The following is a 22,911-nucleotide window of genomic DNA, read 5'->3' on the forward strand; positions in this document are numbered from 1 at the left end:
GGGGAGAGGGAAGATTATCACATTTCGATTGCTAATTCAATGTTGAGGAGTATTCGAGACCACATATGGAGTGTGATATAATGTTTGCATCATCAGGATACGGTATTAGCTAGGTAAATCTAAACTACAATGCTCTTGCGTAGTTGACAACTATTTTTCTGATGACGTAGTGTAAAACTAGTTCAAAGAACATGGAGCAAGGCCATGTCCCCCATCCCCCCGGCATCGTTTATGGTTATCTTCGTAAGGCAGACCAGTTTCCACAGTGCTCCAAATTTAAATTCTGCTTTTAATAGCCCATTCTAGTGCATAATATCGTATGCTAGCTGCAAGTCTACAAAGACCTGTAGCACTAAGAACATTTAGTCTATTGATGATGATCGATAATAGTCCACCTTTTCTAAGAAACTCTGCTGGTATGCCATCCAACTTACGGAGTTTGTATTACTTTTGTTGGCATAGCATTTTTTTTACTGGTTTGTTCCGCACTTGAGTCTCGTGGGATAGGTATCGAAGATGTTGCTACAGCTAGCCGTATTCAGGAGCTTACAAAAGTATTCGATTCACATAAATCCAGTGGTATGTGTCTTCAATGTTTTACTTTCTTCCATATTCATTGTTCCATGCATTGTTTGTAAACCTTGGCTTTCTTCTTACCTGATAAAACTATATTCGCTGGAATCTAATCATTTACTCTGTTTGCTGCTCTAGTATTTCTTCCACTACCTTCTGCATTGTGAAAACACATTTGTTCTGGTCTTAATTCAGGGCCTTCATCAATTTAAAGTGGCCTGTCAGGCTGATTCGTGAGCCATTGCGCGTAAGTAGTCATGATTCTTGAAAGCGTGTTTTATGCTGTGTTTTAAGCTCTCTAAGCCGCTGGACCGCAGTTTGCTCTTCGGAAGAGAGGCCAGTGGACCAATTAAAGTTGAGGCAGCTTCTTTCTAATTCATCTGGTCCGTTATCAAATGAGATAGAAGATAAGAACACTCGGGCGTACGGAAAAAGTTTGAAGGCAAAAAATTGAAGATATCATTCCATGAAGACTCATATAAGACGCTAACTGAACTTATAAAAGCGAGAACATTGGGTACCGTTCAAGTTAAAGCCGAGGGATGTCAAATTGTAGTTTTTCCAGAAGTAGACAACTACTTCAACCGCAGAAACGGAAAGGTTCTTTTCTTATATAGTAGGCGCAAAAGTAAAAGGAAAGCCGAAAATTCAGGGTTTAAGGTTGCTCCTTTACATTTGGTAGAATCCCCTGAACTTGAACTGCTGATTGACCCAACTATGCGAGCAAAGGTAACAAAGATATTTAGCTACTCATTACGCTTGAAGTTCCCGATGCACTCCTACGATGCATTCTAAATTCAAAAGCATCTACATTTCCAAATAAACTTCAATTTAACTGGGAGTGTGCTACCAGCACGTTACCTCGTTCAGTGAAAAATAAATATGTGCACTACTTGTTCACTCCCTTGTGCAGTATAGGGCATCTACATAGTCTCTTTGTTGTTATTGTTGCTTTGTTTTTTTCTCAATTTTTGATGAGACTGTCCTTCAGTTTTGATTATCACACTAACTGTTGTGCAAGGGATAAGCTCACACCGAGGCATCGCTTATAAAGTAAGATATGATTGCAAATCAAACGGAGCACTCTATATTAATTATGATTTCAATTTTTTATTTGGGCAAATTTGCAGAAATTTTATTGGAAGCAATCACTTCTTTGAACCGTTCTTATGAATTGGAACTATTTCCCCGAAAATCGAATAAGTTCACCTTAAGGCGAGTTTCTATGTATGGTAGCAATAATGAAACAAAAGATTTAAGCGAGAAACCTGATTTATAAATTTTGAAAAGTGAAAAAAATTCTTTTCTTGAAATAAAAAATCTAAACCGGTTCATTTAGGTTCATTCGAATAGGTTTACTTTCGATTTCTCTAAAACGGAATCTTTATAGATACAAAGCGGTTAGACAAGAAGGAGCGATAAGCACCTTACAAAAAGTGCTCACCAACGTTTTATCTGTATAATTACTGCGTGTTAATGATATTTCCTTTTTTTTATCTGACACTTGATCTCTATCTACGTATAGGTCAACTGCTGTTGACTTGCTACCCCTTTGCTTTGATGCACGTTGATGAGTTGCTTAATAAAACCTGTCGCCACTGTACTTTAACATTTACAGTGGAATTTCATTGCGTCCCAGTAAGCTTTGATTTGATAGTTGATGAATAACTCTTGTGGTACTTGACGACCCATCAGATGTATTCAATGTGACTGTTGACTGAGCAGGTTGGTTTCAAGCAAATAATTAAAATTTTCGACCTGTTGCTTTAAGGTTCTCTTTCAATAGGAAATTATTATAAATTCTGTTTTGTTTATTTTACACAAAACCTTGTTAAAATCGGTTTATTCTCTGTCTGTCTGTCATACGCATTTTTCTCGGAGACGGTTACACTGATTGACACCAAATTTGGTGAAAAGATGGGAACTGTGAATGCTCAAACATACAGTGAGTTACATCCTCTTAGGTCGATTTTAAGGGGGGACCCCATACATGCAAAGCGGGTGTACATTTTTTTGCATCAAATATGTGAGGTATCAAAAGAAAGGTCTCGGTTAGTACTTTCCAAAGCCTGTCTTAGTTTTTAAATTTGCTGGAAAGGCGGGGAGTGCCGGGGTTGAAAGTGATCATTTCTTTAACGGGCCCATTCTCAGAAACTACCCAACCGAAAAATCTGAAAAAAAATCATGAGATTGCTACTGTATGGTGCCTAGGTTCCCCCAACTACTGATATCTGTTCAAATAAAGTTAACAATAGTACATTACTATACTTTTTAGTAATTGGCAGGAAACCCCCCTTAAGTTCATCGAAGAATCACTAAATTTTGCAAGAATGTACGCATTATTGCTAACAAAGTGATGATAGGTCAAAGCTGTCGCTTCTTTGCACATTCAAGACTCTGAATGTAAATATATATATATGGATATTTTCATGATATATATGAATATTTTCACATAATAAATGCATATATTACGTACTTTTTACTACTACTATACAAAATCTCTCATACCTGAAGCGTCTAGCTTCCGGTTTCCCCACTTGTTTTATTTGGTTAGGCATTAAAATAAAACACGCGCTCCTGGCATAACTGCTCCTTGTTTCTGAAGCCAATTAGTTAACAATTTCAGATAGACTTCTCTATGATAATTTTTTTAGCAGTTTTTAGTCTTGATACGACTTGATTGTAAGATTCTTCTTGATGTTAGATATGAATATCGCCAGCAATTGCTTTCGATTCAGAGCCTTGACATTTTAAAATAAACGTACAAATCACAGCTTAAATAATTTTATTGATATAAAGGAACGTTAAGGAATAATTGGCGAAACTCTCTCAGTAGAAAAATTTAACAACTTCAATAATTAGTTTTGCTTGGTTGAAATTTTTATGTCAACTCACTTTCTAACTTCAATTAATTTTTACATTTCAAAAATCAAGGCCTACTCCTACATGGAGAACACCGGTGATGGCATCTGTCAGTCGAATTAACAACATTCGAAATAAATTTCGAATGCTATTAATCCTGCTGCGTCACATCACTCCGCCCCCAGATGAAACCAAGGGGTTTCAGCGACTGAACCTGGAACTGCGTCCTCCATCATTCGGCAAAGCGAATACGACGTTGATTTGGAGCGCAAATGGGCTTCAACCTGGATAAGGAGACAGCCTTTTTGTGACCCCAGATCTAGAGCTGGAAGAAATGCTCTCTGCGCTCGAGAACACCGTACGGGCCTTCATATGAAGGCTGCAGCGCTTCCGCGTGCACGCGTCCAGCTCCTTGGAAGCGCAGGCAGGTACGGATGTATGGTCAACTCCCGAAATTTGTATTTGGGGTTAGATTTGAGGCTCTGAAGTACTGCGTCATCCTCCTACGCCTTGGCGATAGCCTAGAAGTCGAGTGAGGTGGGGATGTTAACCTCGGATACATGTGACAAAGCGTCAGCAACTATGTTGTCCTTGGCGGATACGTGCTGTATGTCGGACGTGAACTGGCTTATAAAGCTCAGGTGTCGAAGCTGACGAGGGGACGCTTTGTCGGGCTTCTGTTTTAAAGCATAAATTTCGAATGTTGTTAACCCTGCTGCGCCACAAGTTTTTGCCGATTACGTTTTTTACTAGAATAAAACTATTTTGTAGTCTGCATTATGTTGGAGGCTGTCTTTCAACTCAAGAATATTTTACTTTATTTTCGGTAGTATATCCACTGGATTTTTATCGTTCTCTTTATTCCATGGTAAATGACATACCCTCATTCGTATTCCTTTCAATTTTACATGCATTACACCACATGATTCCGAAACTAGAATCTCCACTTTTCCAAACGCGAAGTGCATTAAAGGGTTGTTGCTAAAGGAAAATGATACTTGATCTATTTCTTAGCAAAGAACTTTAATCTTAAATTTAGATGTAAACGAATTGCAAGTAGCCAGGTAAAATTAAAGAGCCATTAAAATCATAGCTACAATTTGTGTTAGATAAGTATGAAGTACTGTTAACTAGCTCTCCCGTCTAATTTGAATCAGAGGCTTGCCAGCCAAATTATTCCTTATCAAGTGAAAGGATTTTAACATAAACAGTACAGTAATCAACTTTTATATAAGATATAATTACTTTTAATACTAAGGAAACTGAGCATCTTTTTTGTTATAAACATCTCATATCTCTAATCAGAAAGATAAAATGATCAAAAAGATTTTTCCGAAACATATTAACTCAAGATTTTTCTTTTCGTTTGAGATGATTGCTTCTAATTGCTTTGAAATTACTTTACCTTGAAGGTTTTTAACTATTTATGTAATCCGTAAAAAAATGTCGTTAACACTTAAGACGTCTTTGATTGTAACTACGAATCAACTTACCTCCTCCACTAAACATAAAATTGAAGTGGAACTCGTGTTTGTTGCGCTGAGAAGAATCTTAATTTTCTTCTTTGGTAGCCATATTGGGATAATCTCAAGTAGCTTAATGATTCTTTTCGTAGGCTGTCAAGATTAGACGTATTCGCATTTTTTTCAACACTATTAACCCAACTATGCTCAAGAAATGGGGTTTCTTCGTAGGAAGATGTTTGAGATCCTATTTTGAACTATTAGAAAAGTAAGAACCAGATCAGATTTTGCGCTGAAGAAGGGAAGAAATGGTTCCCGAAATACCCAAGAAAAAACATTCAAAAGATTTACATTTACAACAAACACAATCTATACTCATCAATACTGGAGAAACTGTGGTGCAAGTTCTAAATTGGTCAGTTGGAGTTGGGGAGATTGACTTTTTTCTGAATTTGTTTGTTTTATGACATTTCTTCAAAAAAAAAAAAACACCCACCAGAGAAAAGTATCTAATTTCAACAAATTATGTTTATTATTTATTAAATATTAGGTTTAGACAATTCTTCGTTCAGTATAAGATTTCAGTAACAAATTTTCAACAATGGATTCTCTTATCCAGTTAAGCAAAATTACTAGGGGTTAATATTCCATTGATAACATTTCACACTATCATCCGATGGTTAGCAACATATACCATAATTGTCACTTGTTGAAGCATTTTAACTATTCATTTATGTCGGCGTTTGTTTCATAGTTTTTTCTTATTATTTGGTGTTAGATTGAATTCTTCTACGCATAAAATGCTTTATAATGATTGCCTTGTATTCACCGAAAATCAACGTGGCGGTAATTACTAAGAATTGGTAATTTCGTCGCGGTTGTAATGACGATAGTTGGAATTTCCTTCACTATGAAGATTGTTAATGGAAAATCCGTGCACTGGGTGTTCCTTGTAATTTATATAATACTTGGTCATTCTAGTTTTCTGGTTGTTATTGGTAGAAAACTAGGGAGAATTAAGAATGCATCTGATTGACTTAATCTTTTAAATATGGCATACAATTGGAGAGTGCTCCTTTGGGTCTTGATTGAAAGTCGGAGATGAATGTTAAAGCATCCACACAGATGTGGATTCTACGCAGAACTAATATTGGTAATAATTGAAGAGAAGAGGTTTAATATAACATTCAGCGTATCTATTCTTCACTTGTTATGGCGGCATATGTAGTTATCAGTACCTTATTGCACAATTCTGTTGTATTATAACCACTTTTGAGTGCAGGCTCTCCCACAACAGAGCCATACATTAGGATGGGATATACAGTTTCCCTCCCTCATTTTCTGTTGAAAATTTTCTTGTAGGTACAACAGGTGGCGATGAGGAAGACGGGGCGGCAACCTTGTCGGTTGAATCAAAACCAAGTGGCCGAGGAGAACCTCCATAGTTGTGGCACCGGGAGACGCTATCCTCACTTTGGTTTGCCGGCCGTGATGCAGTAGGGGAATGCTCCAAAGGCCTAATCAGGTTGTTGTTTATGCTCAAGCGAGAAGAGATCCTCGGGCCTCGGCGTGGTGTTGCGTTTCAACACGGGTGCCGTACTCCTTAGTTCGGTAGAGATTTAGGTAGGTCTTCCATCCACCAGTATGAATGCTAAGCCATGCACTTGGTATAGACTGGTACCATTGTTCCTTTTCACAGCGGGGCTCTGATTGTGGTCACAAAATTATACAAAAAAGCATTTAAGATCTGCGAGCCGCTTCGGTCACGCTGCCCCCAGGGCAGAGGTGAGGCAGCGTCCGACAATTTGCCTCTGCTCTGGCAAGAAACCGTAAAGCCGTCATCCCAAAATTTTTTTAAAAGTTGGGTACTAAACCCTAAACGAGGGATCCGTGGACTAAAAAAAGATGGTGTAAGTTGCTGCCCTTTTGGTCCGGTCAGGCATCAAGTTGATGGACCCCGCAATTCTCAAAAAAATGGTTGTGGTTTTTTTCTACGGGAAATTTTATTTGTTCGCAGTGTTTCGCAGGCTACTCGCCGGTTTCTTCACCGCGTTTTCAACCGATTGCTAACAAAATTAGTGCTCGCGTCAACATTAATGTTAAGGAAATTATAATTGCCGTTAGATAGATTCAAGAGAAATCGCTGTTAAGTAGAACTCAGTATAGGTATCTGAATGAAAGATCTGCTTAGATTGTCCTCTACGGGGAGGTAGGGAAGACTCAGAAAACCATTTGTCACAAACAGAACCCACAAGCCGCTTCTTTAATTTCAGCAAATGGACAGTTATTGTAACGTGAACCACTAGAGACTGAGCTACACGCCGACGCGTTGAGGCTTGTAGCAGCGTTGATGTACAAGCATTCAGAGGACCCGAAATTCCCTCCAATGTACTAATTTAACAGGAAGAAATCACGAGCACCCGCAGAATTGGCGAGTTACGAATTGGAAATCGGAGAAGTAGAGAACTGTTACAGAATCCCTTTGAAGTTAGATAGAGACTACCAATTATTCGTGCAAACGACGAAAGAATAGGACATCGGTGTTTGAGTTGCTCATTGGACCTTGATGCTGGAGCATTATAGGCATATAGTGGCAGCGAGGGGCGTCCTTACGTCACGTAGTTGCACTAGTTGCAATACAAACACTCCGGTCTATATCTAAAAAGGTTGAAACAGGAAAACGTGATAAGGCGATTCAAAAGTTAGACAACTGATAGAATCGAAAAGAAGCTCGGAGTAGAAATGAAACTTATCATTTCAGACCATCCTCTTTCGAGAGCATACTAGAGAGTAATTGCTCGTTGTGTCAGACAACATTATCAAAAGTATAAATATTTCAAAAATAATAAGCTGCAGTACCGGTGAGTTGATGTTTTGTCTAGAGCCGAAACAACTGGTCAGAAACTTTCCACCACTTTTTTTCTGGTCCATGGACCTCTCTCTTTGAACTAAGGAGAGGTGAGGCGACACCTCATGAGTTGCCCAAACCTGCTCTGTTGGTTATTAATAATTGGATGCTTAGCCCAAAAAGAGGATTTCGTGAATCCAAAAAAGTGAGGGAAAGTTTCCTATCAATTGGTGCAGCTTGCCATCAAGTGTTGAAACAGCGGTGCTAATTTCCTAATATGGAAAAAAAACTGAAGAAAGCTATCAATTGTTGCATCTATAGAATCCTGGAGAAGAATAAAGAAGGGAAAAGTGAGGGTTTCTTAAAGCCAATTGATAAGGGAGACCAGCAGAAGTCAAAGGATTACTGTTAAAGATCAAAAGGAAAAAATGAAGTTCAACGCTAAAAGGAAATCAATATAAAGAGGAAGATTGTAAAGAAATCAAGCGCTCGAAGTTTGGACCTAGACTAAAAGTACCCTTACTTGAGGCCATATCCAATAACAAAAACATTGCAAAACCAACTTTAGTCAGTCAGGAAGTTACGAAAGCTTAAGAGACCACAGAATACTAACCCTATTGCCGATTTCGTGGAGCCAAGGAGATATTTAACCGGGGAAAGTAAATCAGACACCGAGAGTGATATCATAGACCATCCATACAGGCGTCGCGTCGGCGTGATTTGGAAAGTAAGGTAGTTTAAAACTGCAACGTTCGGGTGCCTACAAGTAATAGCACTAAAGCAATAAAGAAGGTGAGATAAAGCTCATAGTAAAAAACCCCAGATTGGAAAAAACCCTAAAAAATAGTAGAAACAATTCGAGGATCCATAGAGCCTAACCAGGTGGAGCAAAGAAGCGGACATGAAAGCAAGCTCGGTCACCGTAGGGGTAGTTGAGTACCAGCAAGATGAACAAAGTATCATTTTTGTTATAAAAAAAATCCATTAATGAAGAAAATTCGATCACCTTGTTGGTCTTGCCAACCCATATTCCTTCATTTCAACCACGCGCCTAAACCTAAATCAGTATTTTTTTTTATTGGTAAGTGCAGCTCTCTTTGAGTTTCTTTTGAAAGCACCGATGACTACGGTTTCGTCTAGGATAGAGGCAACTCACTAGACGTTGCCTCACTTCTGCCCTCGTAGCAGCACCAGCGAAGTGGTTCAAGAGTATTATTGATCCCCTTGATTACAAAACAAAAGCTAGTTCATTGTTGGCCGGCTTAGGTCAGAACTTTTACGTGGTTATTAAGTGGAATATAATTTGTGTCCGTGGCGTGGTTGGGAATTGAGTGAGCAAACAACACCCTTGATCTACTTCGGTGCAGAGGAAGCGTCTGATAAGCCGCCTCTGCCATGGACGAAACCATAATCGTCTGTGCTTTTTTTTAACTTTGGGTTTTAGCCCAAAAAGAGGAGTTCATGGACCAAAAAAGTGGGAGAAAATTTCCCTTCAATTGTAGCTGTCTCATACCATGAAGATTTTTAAAGGAATTCTTGACAACTGTATAAGCCTATGAGGGAATTCGGTATTCCAACGAAACTGATAAGACTGACTAGGCTGCCCTTGACGAATGTGGAAAGCCAAATAAAATAATACGATCACTATCGAGACCTCAACATCAACAACGATCTAAGACGAGGAGATGCCCTATCGAGCACCCTTTTTATCCTGGCGCTGGAAAAAATGCAAGAGACACCATCCTTTTTAAGTCCTTTAAACTACTGGCCTATGCTGACGATATCGGCATCATGAATCCTAATGAAATAGGCGCTATTACTATCAGTGGTGGTGAAATATCCACAACTAAGCGATTTATTTGTCTCAAATCAATGATATCCGCTATTGGTGAATGGTGCTCCACGCATTAGCGCAAGCTGGATGTGAGAGAAGTACCAACGAACGTCTCACGTGGAAAATTTGCTACACTGTCATTTGCCCTGTTGTCATCTATGGTTGTGAGTATTGACCGACTGTAAGGGGCAATGAACGACACCTCGCGGTAATGGATGGCGAAGATGTTACTTTGGACCATTGGGATAACATGCTTTGATGATAGGATATCTACGATTGATGTGAGGTTGCACTGATAAATGCACGTAAAAAAATGCAAGAGAATAGTTTTCGATGGTATGATCACGTAAATCGTGCTAACGAGAATTCACTTGCCAAAATTGGCCAAAGCATGGAAATCGGCTGAAACAACGGTGGCTAGATACGCTGGACTGTGATTTGGTAGCCTCGAAACTCCAACCAGATCAAAACGTATTCAACTTAAATAGAACCCCTTGAACTTCTTCCCGAGTTAGGTTGTGAATTCTAAGTTGCAAGTCGTTCGGATTCACATGCGCGGTTGAGCTGCTTTATTTCTCCGCATCATTTTGGCAATCCATTTTGGTTTGGCTGTACCTTGGGTTTTAAAGGCTATTTCGAAAGCGACACTAATGTGCCAGGCATAACATATGTGAATTTTTTAGCTTGACTTGTGATGGATCGAAGAACAAAGGATCTTAGTTACCCTTCTGAACTGACTTGGAAATGGTATATAAGTGCGTGGGACAGGCACTTCGGTAGAGCTACCCTTAAGTACTGGAAGATATGAATTAGCCACAATTTATTTGAAAGGTTTCTTAATTTCTTAAGCGGAAACAAACAATTTGTTAATTTTATCTTCCTCTTCTTTTGAGACATGTCTGACGATCCAGGTATAAAAAGAATGCCTGCTTGTGTGAGCTACTGCATTAGCTCTTTAAAAATAGTAGTAGTGACAAATGCGTTGTCATCTAATTTCACGAAATGCTTACATTAGGACTTGCACAATACTTATTAGACGTAAGATGTTTCTCCCAGATTACTGCGAGTGCATTGCTGCACGTATCAATTAGGAGTGGGTGTTATGGCTTAAACATTAGTTATTCACTGTATAGTATAAAGGAAATATGTTGGAAATCGAAAGGTTGTCGTTTGAGGTGTAAAAAGTTACCTGTATACGTTGAATATACCCGATATTTAATTGGGGATAGTAATTTGATGCGAAAGAGGGAACTTTGACCTTGGTAACAATATTAGGTTTCCCACCAAACTTTTCGGTATGTTGCTTCATATTAAAACCTATATTAGTCCATTTTATCTATCGGTGGACGTAAGGGGGTAGGCGGTAAATTTGCAAAAAAAAACGAATATACTATTATTAACTTAATTTAAGCAGGTCTCGTAACGAAGAGTGTTTCGGAGCCTAGACACCATGGATTTTTCGGTTGGGTAGTTTCAGAGAATGGGCCCTTGCAGTAATTGACCTCTTTCAAACACCCGTATTCGTTCCCTTAGCAGCCAATGTCAAAACTGATACCTGCCTCTGCTTGCTGAAATGTACTAATCGATACCTTCATTTGATACCCCGCGTGGTTATATTCGATGAAAACAAATTTATGCACCCCTCTTTTAGGTGTATAGGACCCACCCTCTTCTTTGGTTCAACATGCAGCAATGTAATTCGCCATATGGGTGGGGGTCCACAATTCCAACTTTTGAATCAAACTTCGTATCGGGTGTAACCGTTCCTGCGAAAAGTGCGTGTTGGAGGCAAATAGACAGACAAACGGACGAACAGACAAACCGATTTAAATAAGATTTTATTTTCAATAAAACCTGAAAAAGAAAATTTTCTTTAGATGAATTTCGAACTTTTCTTTGCATTTAGTGTTTTTGATATTATCCATTCTGTTTTACTTATCACGCAGAACTATCTCATCATTTCAAATTGTGTAAGTTTCTAATCAAGGAATCCTCTATCTTCGAAATTATTTCAACCAGTTAATCCCTTACGTAAAGATTGATGCATCTTAATTTATATTTTATAAAGTCTTCAAATATTATATAATATAAAATAATAGATTGGAAATAACAATGAGCCTACGGTCATCGCCAATGCTATAGTCGGCTATTCCATAATATAAAATTAATTTTAAATAATCTGCAATTAGTTTTGAGTGGAATCTTTTTGGTATTGAATTCGCGATTGATGTTATTTCATTAAAACTTTTCATGAATTTCCTTTTATTTCCACTAGATTAAAGAATAAACAGAGGAAAAGCTTTTACCTGCGTTACAATAGCATTAGCATTTAAATCAAAGTATAAACCAAAACGAATCTATCATGCTTTATCGATGTTTTTTCAATTTCTTACCAGTATCTTTACAAAGACGATCACCATGGATTAATATCCATTTACACATGTAATAGATTAAAAATAAATTCTTTTGTATTTCACGTTGAATCGTTTAGAGGAAAAAATCAATTTGAGTTACGTTCAGTATGTGATGATCAGTTCGATGAAACAATATGTTTGGCTGGTTTAAATTAAACAGATAAAACCCGTGTTATTATTTCCAAATATTGCTGGAGTATCTGGTTTAGCCAAAGCGAAGCGAATGCCGATGTGAAGGTTTTTGCTGACGGTGTTACGCGTTTCTTATTTCAATTTGTTACATTGCACTCCAGTTTCTATTGCATGTTGGTTACAAAATCTCCCAACTTTATGCCAAAATCTTCCAATCCATTAGTTCCGGAAAAAAATTAGATGAATCTTGTCTTGATTTTGGCTGATTTGTTTCCATGTAATCTTAATTCCTTTGTCATTTGATGTGCATGGGTAACGAGATGAATAGCGTGAGACAACAAAGACGACTCTGAAACAAAGGCTCCCAAAGAGATACTTTATCTAAAAAGATTACAAATGATTGAAACTATTTAATCACGTTTTTGAGTCAAGTATCCTATTGTGAGTGGAATTTAGTTCATTCATGTCCATATGCGAGGAAATTAAGAAATTGGATTTTTGTGCAACGTGCATGTGAGATTCAGTAAATATATTCGTTGGTATTTTTAGCCGGACAGCCTTACATAATATTCGCAGTGGTGCATTTTAATAATAAACCATTTTTGTATCTTGGCACTTTAAGCAAAGCGGTACTGTCGGCCAATAGGGATCAAGTTGGCGCTCCATTGTGATAATGGCCAGAAAATTACTTCTCATGCAATTTAGAAATGATCGGAATTTTTCTGCTGGCCATTTATTCGCAATAATTACATCTAAAATTTCACATATTTCTATTATGGCAGTGCATGTACACCTTTTGTTAACAAATTTAATTAGTATTACGCGAATCGAGTGGATCATTATTGGCCTTGTCATTGTTGGAGACGGGATAAAAGATAAGCGTTTTATTGTACGAAATTCGTGAATTGAATTTATGAAATACGAAATCAATTTTTTTTCACTTTATTTAATTGTGCCTTCAGGATCCCTGTGTGTTGATAATTTTCATGTGATTAATAAATTTTCGAAGAGTTTTTGCTCACTTTAACCTCATAATTTCGGAGGTAGAAGGAGATATTTAAAGGGAAATTATTTTGACTATTATCATCAAGTGAAAGTGGAAATAATTAGAAAAAAGCGCTAGGGGATCAAAAGCATATCATTCTGACCTTTGATTTAGGATGATATAATGATATACGATGAATGATATAATCATCAATTGTCTTTTAAATTTGGAAATCAATGGTTTTCTGAGAGTGTTTTTCGTGCTTTTGCAGTCAGACGCGTATGCAAATCGGGTTTTTGTGTCGCCTACGTTCTGCATGGTGTATTTGCTCATAACCGAATTAAATGAATAATGATCACATGAAAGTGAACCCATTTGTTGTTTTCGTGGATTGAAAGTAAGAAAGAAAAAAGTATCTGAAACTGTAGTGCGGTTTATATCCTTTGATTATGAGGCGTGATCATCACGATATTTTCGTTATCTAACGAAAGGAGGAGGTGAAAGTTGACTATTCCTAGCCTCGGGGTAGAGCTATTCGACAAGCCCAACAAATAGCGAACTTGTATCATTCCGGCCAGCTAACACCGAAGAGCAGTATCAGTAGCTAGCACTATTCCGTGAAGTTTGGGTTGGTTCCTTGATATTTCATTGTGAAATATTTTGTGTTTTGAGTTCTGCGTATTCGGGCTTATGCCATGATCTATATTTAAATTCAAATATCAATCAATATTGCGAAATAATATGTCGGGCAGTAGCGGTAAAAGAAGAGAAATAGACCACCTGACAGTGAGCGTGGAACGAAATTACTCGGTAATCTGGATGCAATGATGGAGGAGGGTAAAATCTACAATGGATTGCATTGTATAGTGAGGCTGGCTAAACCATGCAATTAATAGAGGACGAGGGGGGTCGGGCTAGAGCTACATGGTGTAGAACAATAGAGGAGAAGCGTAGCCTATTCGGCAAGACTCGGGGAGTGTTGATATACGTTTAGATGAACCGATCGGTTGTATACCGTCCAGTTTTGAAGTCACTTTGATATTCACGAGAGTTTTGGGTTGATCATTTATTTTTCACGTTTGTATACAATAGATTATTGTGTTTCTCAACTGTCTATTATATTAGCATTTATTTTGAAGCTTTTCGTGGCCACCTGAGCGCATCTTCCCTTTGTTGACTAGTCTGACGGGCACGCAGCACATCGTCTTACTTGCCACCTTGTCCGGAGGCCGCGCTGATTGTTTGTCGTGGTCAGAGCTGTGAAGCGGGCGTCAAGTATCACTTCGTCAAAACACTCCGCTCTAGTTGAAACCAAGGGGTTTCTGCGAGAAGACCCGTGGAGAGGCTCGTCCTCCACAGCGAATTGGTGGATGTCGAAACTAACGCGGCGCTCATGCTTCCTTGACTTGACGTCTCCTAGAAGGGGGCTTCACTATATCTAAGGAGATCATCTTAGACTTGCGACAGACGTCTAGATTGAACGCGTGCTCCTCAAGCTCGGAAACCTTACAGGGGCCCTCCTATGATAGCTGCAGCGACTTTCGGGTGACATCAGTCTTCACCAGAGCGTGAGTGCAGACTTTAAGCTCTTTAGGGACGTGGATCTATGGATGCGCATGACGAAGGTGGCTTCAATTTGGCGACGGCCTCTATAGTAGGTACAACAATCTAGTCTCTTCAAGCCCGTCTCTCTTGTCAAGAATTAGGTCGCCGAGGACTCTAGGTTCTCTCCATATACCAGATCATCAGGTCTGGCATCAAATTTTTCTCCGCCGGCTATACGAAGGCAGAACGAAAGACAAAACTTGTGACTAGGACCGATTGTAATGTGCCATAATGGCTGTCTTAAGCGTTCGAAGCTAACATTCCAACATCCCATTGAAGTGCGTATGGTATGCGGTTATCCGCTGACATTTAAATCCTAGGAGAGTAGATTCGAACTGCATTCCCTGGTCTGTGATGATTACCGCGGAAACACCAAAGCGTGGAATCCACTCCCGATAGAGGGCCTCAGTGCATGACTGTGCTGTAATGTCCTTAAGAGGGATTGCCTCAGGCCACCGCGTAAATCAATCAATTATCGTGATGCAATACTTTTAGCCGTGCGAATCTCGCAAAGGGCCTACAATGGCGAGATGTTTGGTGTGGAAGCGCTTTGTTGACTTAGGGAATACTCCTAATTCCTTCTTACCCTAGACACTTTTGGCATGCGGTGCACCCTCTGGCCATGAATTGACGTCTTTTGTCATGAACGGCGAGAAATATTTGCTGGAGATTAGCCGGTTCCACTTCCACACGGAAAATGTCCGGAATATATAGCCTAGGCCCCTTTTCGGATATCTTGCAATAGGTAGAAGAAGGTGAGCCAAAGATGGGGAACTACTTAAACTTGTATTTGGAGTCCGACTAAAGGCTCTGAACAACTGCCTCATCCTGCTGGGCTACAGCGATTGCCGAAAAATCGACTGCAGCTGGGAGGTTGTTCTCAGAAATCCGAGCCAAAGCATTCGCGGTTAAGTTGCCCTTGCCGGACACATGCTGAATATCCGATGTAAACTGGCTAATGTAGACTCAGTGCCAAAATTGGCAAAGGGACGCTTTGTCGGGCTTTTGCCTTATGGCAAAAGTTAGAGGCTCATGATCCGTGAACACTGTAAATGGCCTGCCTTCAAGGAAAAACGAAAGTACTTGATGCTCAGACACGTGGGTAGTAAATTACGATCATTGGTGCTGCAATTCTATTGAGCGGGATTCAACTGTTTTGAGAAGGAACCCAACGATTGCCAGCTTTGTCTGTGGCATCGTCGAACACAGATAGAGGTGCATCTGGTTGAGGGAATACCAAAAGTGAGGCGTCTACTAGTTTGGTGGTTTCAAACACTTGGACGGTTTCTGAAGACCACACAACCTCCCGTGAATCTTTGACCTTATGACCAGATAGTGAGCCGATAAGTAACGCCTGATGGTGAGTGGCCTTGGGCAGGAAACGACGGTAGAAGTTTGTCGTGCCCATGAACCTTCTAAGGTCATGACCGATTTGGGAGCGGAAAGCTCGCGATCGCTTAAAACTTATCTGGGTAGGGTTCTAAGCCATCAGAAGTAATGGCCTAGAAATTTCGCCTGCTACTGCTGGAGAAATCTGCACTTTTCACGAAATGTCAAGGAGACGTTGAAAAATGCACTCAAGATGTGCCAAATGTTCGGAATCGGTGGAAATAGTGACCACAATGTTATTCAACTAGACAAAACAGAAGTCCAAATTCCGTAGTACGGAGTGGATGCATCTCTGGAAGGTCATACGTATGAACTCGAAAAGTCCGAAAGGTGTGCAAATTATCTTTGGAATACCTTTGAGAGCTACAGGGTTCTGATGGCAGGCTTTGGAAGGGCGAGAAAACGCAACAGATTGCTAAATAATGTGCAAAGTCTTGGATGAGGTGGGTAGGGTACCGGTCCGGAATCGTCGGAGCATTCAGGCGTCAATAATCTCCCTAAGGTCGCCATTCGCCATTGAACTTGGGAACCAAATAGAATGAAGACGACCGACTGCTGTTCGAAGGTCTGCATATACCCTGCTTAAGTAGCTGTTTAAACTCTTTCCGCGCAACGTCGAGAAGATTGGGGAGCCAACAGTGTTGCGTTGAGTCAAAAACCATAGAAAGAGTGATGGGGGAGCAGATTGGAATTTTTTCCCTGACGACCTAAGTGAGGTTGCGGAGAGCGCATACTGACACAGGAAGTCTGTGTCAAATATGGGGATACTAATGTCTAAGTGTCTGTAATCGCTAATTTCAGTTGCTGAGGAAATAGTTTGTTGGATTTGGAGACGGGGAGGACAGAGGCTTCGGAACCCGTGTCTACTAGACGATTGCGCCTGCTAAGAGGTCAAATACTGCAAATGGACGTGTTGCTGCTGGGTAGACGTCATCGCGTCCCCCAGTGAACTCAGTTTTCTGAATTCATGAGAAGATTGCATGGGCTGGTATATTTAGTGGTCTGCTGCGTAAAGCTACGATGGTACTCGCACAAGTTTGAGTTTGATGCGGACGGCTAACCGAACACCCATTTCTTGAGGCGCACGACGAACGACTTCTAAGGTGGTCGTCAGTACGAGCATACAACTTGATGTCATCTAAGTACATCAAGTGTGTCAGTTCGCCCTTAGTGCGTACATACTTTATTACAAAACCATGCCCTCTAGCATCATTCAGTAACCATGAAAGGATGTTCAGTGCCATGCAAAACCAAGGGGGCTCAACGAATCCCCCAGGAAGATGCCCTTCCGTGTATAGATAGGCTCTGAGCTATTTGGCACTCTCCGATGTACGCACTGATAAGGTGATGTGCCACCCTTCCATGACTGTTGCCAAAATCTTTATTAGATTGAGATCAATGCGATATAGATGTAGGACAACTACCGAGTCGATAATGAGTTGCTCTTTGCAACATCTTGACGCAACTTGGCAGCCCTCCTCGGCTTCTCCTCGAACAGAGGTGTTTATTGACCCTTCCATTAACTAACTGTTAAGCAAGTAATTGCTCTTGTATCTGCGGGGTCCTGCACCGTATCCTTCTTAGGGATAAGGTAGGTAACCCTCGCAGTGAGGAAGGGTGGAAATTCCTCCGGCCGACTAATGACCTGATTTATGCTGTGTGCCAATCGACCATGTATACTGGTGAACTTTTTGTACCAGAAGTTCTGCACCCGATCCAGACCTGGGCCCCTCCAGTTCTTCGAGCTGTTTATGACTGGTCGAGTGTGCAACAAAGGCGGTAAGATGTTGTACCCGCCCCTGTAGCAGGAGCGGATGGTGATGAGGTTCATTTCTTCAGTCCACTTCATCTGCTGCCCACGCGAACCTGCTGAAGTGGTCGCCACAGATTGTGGCGAAACAGCTGCAGCAGGCGGAGGAATGCTCCTGGTCGTCGTGGCGCCTAGACTTCGAACCGCCTCACGACTTGCGGTTTCGACGCCATGCTGTCCATTACGCGAGCCAGACCCAGTCACCAAATCAGACGATTCCCGTCGGCTAACCATACCGGATCTCTCAGAGCATGTTCATTCCGCCACATACTTTTGATCTGTAAGCCTCACTTTGCTAGGATCTACATATTATCAGGATGAAATGAAGGGACTTAAAATGTTATCCACCCTTCTTTATTGAGTGGCAAAGTGGTATACAAATATCTAGGTATTAAGTAGATATACAAGGTCAACTGGTCTTTCTAGTTATTTTGGTAGTTCTGCCTTTGTAGTTGACACTAGTTAACCTCAGAGGGTCGTTTAAGGCCTGATACCACTTTGGTGACTTACAAATTTTTGCATTCGAATAACTGAAAATTTCCATGAATATAAATACTCGCAATTTTACACCAGAATCGGTGTTAATAAACGTATTTTCCCTTGAACTAGATTCTAAGAATTGCGTTCTGTAAATACGTTTCGTTTGTATCTTTTATATGAACAACAGATCTCAGCCGCTTTACACTGTGCTTGTAAATAATTTTTCATTAGAGTTACATCATCGCTAAACAGCTACCGCTGCAGCACAAATCAAACAACTTTATGCATACAAACTTCCATTTGTTCATAAATGGGAACAAAACCAAAAGTCAGACTTACATGCATCGCCAAGTTAGTGCCTCATTTGAAACGGTATTTCAATTCCAAATGCACTTATTCCGTGACGAATGGATTAAGTAACTGTCCATGCACCTAACGTGCAATAATGCATTCTGCTCAATTGTCATGTTCGTAGCTGGTTTTACCTTCATAATTGATATATTAGTTCAGGTCTCCATTCCTCCATTTCCTACCACACTCGTTCGCACTATAAACAGTGTCTGCATCCCCCAGCAAACCTGACTAAAGCATAAACTGCAATAATATTTTAATAATGTCATTAATCCACAGGCGACTAACGAAAATGCAATAGCGGAGGCAGTTAATCAATTTTTACTTTCTATTTGCCTCATTACAGGTGAATGCATCCAAGTCGAGTTGCATTCGGTTGCAGCGAAACATGGCGGACGATTGAATGGCGTCGCCGGAGGTCGGTCAACGAAGCATTTCATGGCGGAATTAAACGTACGAAACAATGATCGTTGCTAAATGGACGGAATTGTCGCATGTAACATCGATATATTGTGTAAACATATTGACAGGAAGTTAACAAGCCATTGTTTGCCGCGCCAGTCGATCATAACGCATGCACAATACTAATTGCAGCACTCGCAACCGTCGCCGGGAAAATGTTGAAAATGAGTCGAGAAACTGTTTGATGGCGGCCGAGTGCGAAATGTCCGATTCCAATGAGTATGATGTGCTGCCCCAACTATTTCGCGAAGATTAGATTTTCTTATCAGAATTATTTTGCATAGCACGGCGTCCACAGAAACCTTCAAAAATGTAAACAGCTCGAAGATACGTGGGCTTTTCCTAAATTTTCCTCCGAAACCAGATACAATTCTCAACTGTGACCTTACACAGTCCATGCCGTGTTGACCAAGTGCGAAAGTGATAAAAATCTTAAACGTGTTCGGACTTCCCGATACAGTTTTAAGGTTTGCTCTAGCATCGCGTGTTTCCACGAAGCCGCTTATTTCGTCTTAAATATAATTTGCATTAAAAATATTTTGTTTATATTCACAAAAAAGAAAAAAAAAACGACAGAAAATGCTTTGTGCTAAAATCATGACGAAGATGGATTCGCTGTTGTTGGTGCTAGTGGTGACTAGTTGTTGTTGGCTTCCAGTGGGCAGTGACGAGGTGCTACGGAAAACCAATAGTAGTTATAGCGGCAGTAACGTCCCCGCAGATGGAGTGTCACAACGTAACACCACTTCAAATGTTATGTTTGCGGAGGTGAATTCTGTTGCCTCATCGACGACTGAGAGTCAAGGTTAGTATCATTTTGTTTTGGTTTTTTCTTTAATTCGCTGGACGCACTCATACGTGTATCTCATTTACATTTGAGTCAGTCAAAAGGTAAACTGCTCTAGAAAAAATGTTGTGTGCTAAGCTATAATTTCAAATAAATCACCACAATGGCGGTGGTACCTGTGGGGCTCAGAAGGCTGAAAATTAATTTTAATGGGTTACGCGGAAATTTTGGATGGTTTGGGTAACATTAAGCGAATATGGCCGAATGGTTTGTTAAAATGATAAATAAACAAAGATGATAGATCCTAGACATTTTCAAAAAGTACTTCATGGTTTCGCCCAGAGGAGTAAGCAACTCTCCAGATGCTGCCTCACCTCTGCCCTTGGATTAGCGTTACCGAAATGGCTAGCAAATGTGGTCTGCTCCCTTTTATTGATTCATAAAAATGAAATACCTATTGAGCAACAATCGACTGGTTTCGGCCAACCATCTTAGATAATGTCCCAGCACTGAGTTAGTCTTAAGTCCCTATAAGGGTAGAAGACTCCCAGGACAAAAGCTCCTCCTTTTTTGAAAAAGAAGTGTGTTTTGAACGCAGACGACTAACCCACCTTTTGGGGACTGGATTACCCTTGTGGCCACCAGTGTTGTGCCACCAGTACTACTACATCCACGGGGAGAGAGAAGCGCAGCATCACAAACCAAGCTTTTCACAGCCAACGGCACCCCAATTACAAGTTTTGGGAGAAAGCGGCTTAAGATTAGCCGCGGACTAAAATGATTGTTTGATCCAGAATTGACAGACTTAGGCGACAGTGTGAAGACAGTGGATAGCTTTCGCTGTCAAGTGGAGAAGGTGCTAGGTGAGCAAGCAGACGCGGTCACATCACGAGAGGATATCTGTGCTACGCTAAGGGAATAATTCAACCTTAGCGGAATAAAAAAAAGTGCGATCAAAAAGATGAAGAAGGCATACAGAGATACACAGACCGCTATTATTAGCTTGCCGGTTGAATCAGGGCTTAAACTGATTACCGCGGATAAGATAAGAATTGGTTGGGTCGTGTGCTGACTTATGGAGCAAATATCTCTCAAGAGTTGCTTCAGATGCCTCGATTTCGGTCACTTTGCATCAGTATGTACTAGTGAGCACGACAGGTCGAGACAAATTCAAGTCTCGAAAATGTCTGATTTTGTCCCACATTTTTGTTTTGACTTTGCCTCAATCCAGCCTTCCTTAACCCTTTCCAACTCTCTTGGGAGAACCATCCTTGAATATTGCTGTATGAGCTGATCCCGTTTTGCGCAACCGTGACTGTTACTTTCTTGGCGAAGTTGATCGGGAAGGTCCGCCCGCAAAGATTGAAGCTCCATCAAAGTGCTCGGTCGACACGTTCTTGCACGCCTGTGTGCTAGCCAGGCTCGGGAATGTGGGGGGGGGAGGGGGGTTCCTTTGAGCACTTTGATCCCTCACGATTCATTACTAAAAAATTAATGTGTCTATTCTGATGCGTGGGTCCCACCCTTCAGGGACATCCTCAAAAAGACAAACTGGCCTGAGGATGTCAAGGAAGGGTGGGAACCTCTGGGACCGCGCCTCATTCAAGATCTGAGGCGGAAGAGGCAATAATCGGGACTGTGATCCGTCGCGGATCTTCCCTTCCTTGATCGCGGCACTCGGGTCCGGAGACTTACGGCTCCTCGCCGTTTTTTTTTTATTTTTCAATTTTAGCTCGCGTTCTGGTCGTTATTCGATAGGCCGTCGCGAATTCCCTTGTATTGTCTATCTTGGAATCCGGTGCGGACCCACGCATTGGAATGGACACGTTAATTTTGTAGCAATGAAGCGTGAGGGATCAAAGCGCTCAAAGGACCCCCCCCCCCCCCCCCTACATTTCCGAGCCTGACTAGCACAGAGGCGTGCAAGAACGTATCGACCGAGCACTTTGATGGAGCTTCAATCTTTGCGGGCGGACCTTCATGGTCAACATCGCCAATTTTCTTTAGGTTTCTGGGATAGCTCTGCCCTCCAGGTTGTTGTCGACCACTTAGGATGATCGCTCGGATCATCCTACCCAATTAATTTCATTACAAAGGTCGTATCTTCCCTGATATGTGCATCCTCTGTAAACTCTGTAATTGGCTGATGGACTGTTCTGCCAACTCCGACATCATTTCCCGCGCATATTTTTGAAATTCCATTCGCGAAAATCAATGTCTACTTTTACTCTCCGATCCAGAGGCTATGCCGGTCTTCGGCTTGGGCCGGCCTTCGGCTTGGGCCGGCCTTCGGCTTGGGCCCCTTGGCTCTGTCACCTTTCTTAGTTTAAAGCTAAACGTCCCTCTGAAGACCATACTTAATTGTGTTTTTTCTTTATTTATTTAACTGACAATAAACAGAGTAAACTCCAATTGCTTATTGCCCCCAGGAGGAGGCGAAAGTAATAATCTTCATCATCATCAACGGCGCAACAACCGGTATCCGGTCTAGGCCTGCCTTAATAAGGAACTCCAGACATCCCGGTTTTGGGCCGAGGTCCACCAATTTGATATCCCTAAAAGCAGGGTTCTTAGGCAGGGTCTGCCTCGTCTTCTTTTTTTACCATAGATATTGCCCTTATAGACTTTCCTGGTGGGATCATCCTTATCAATACGAATTAAGTGACCCGCCCACCGTAACCTATTGGATTTTATCTACAGCCGGACGGTCATGGTATCGCTCATAGATTTCGTCATTGTGTAGGCTACGGAATCGTCCATCCTCATGTAGGGGGCCAAAAATTCCTCGGAGGATTCTTCTCTCGAACGCGGCCAAGAGTTCACAATTCTTCTTGCTAAGAACCCAGGTCTCCGAGGAATACATGAGGACTGGCAAGATCATTGTCTTGTACAGTAAGAGCTTTGATCCTATGGTGA

The 22,911-nt window shown here is 41.0% G+C and overlaps 1 protein-coding gene across 1 annotated transcript in view; it reads left to right on the top strand.

Annotated features, from left to right (window-relative positions):
- Nucleotides 1-22,911, top strand: part of LOC119648843 (mucin-5AC) — a 303,326-nt gene that overhangs the window by 28,130 nt on the left and 252,285 nt on the right. The window contains exon 2 of the mRNA XM_038050718.1: nt 19,093-20,013. Within this exon, the coding sequence (XP_037906646.1) occupies nt 19,788-20,013 (226 nt within the window). The 5' untranslated portion in view covers nt 19,093-19,787. The remainder of the gene's footprint in view (nt 1-19,092; nt 20,014-22,911) is intronic.

Source organism: Hermetia illucens, chromosome 2 (assembly GCF_905115235.1).
Source record: "Hermetia illucens chromosome 2, iHerIll2.2.curated.20191125, whole genome shotgun sequence".
Lineage (NCBI taxonomy): Eukaryota > Metazoa > Arthropoda > Insecta > Diptera > Stratiomyidae > Hermetia > Hermetia illucens.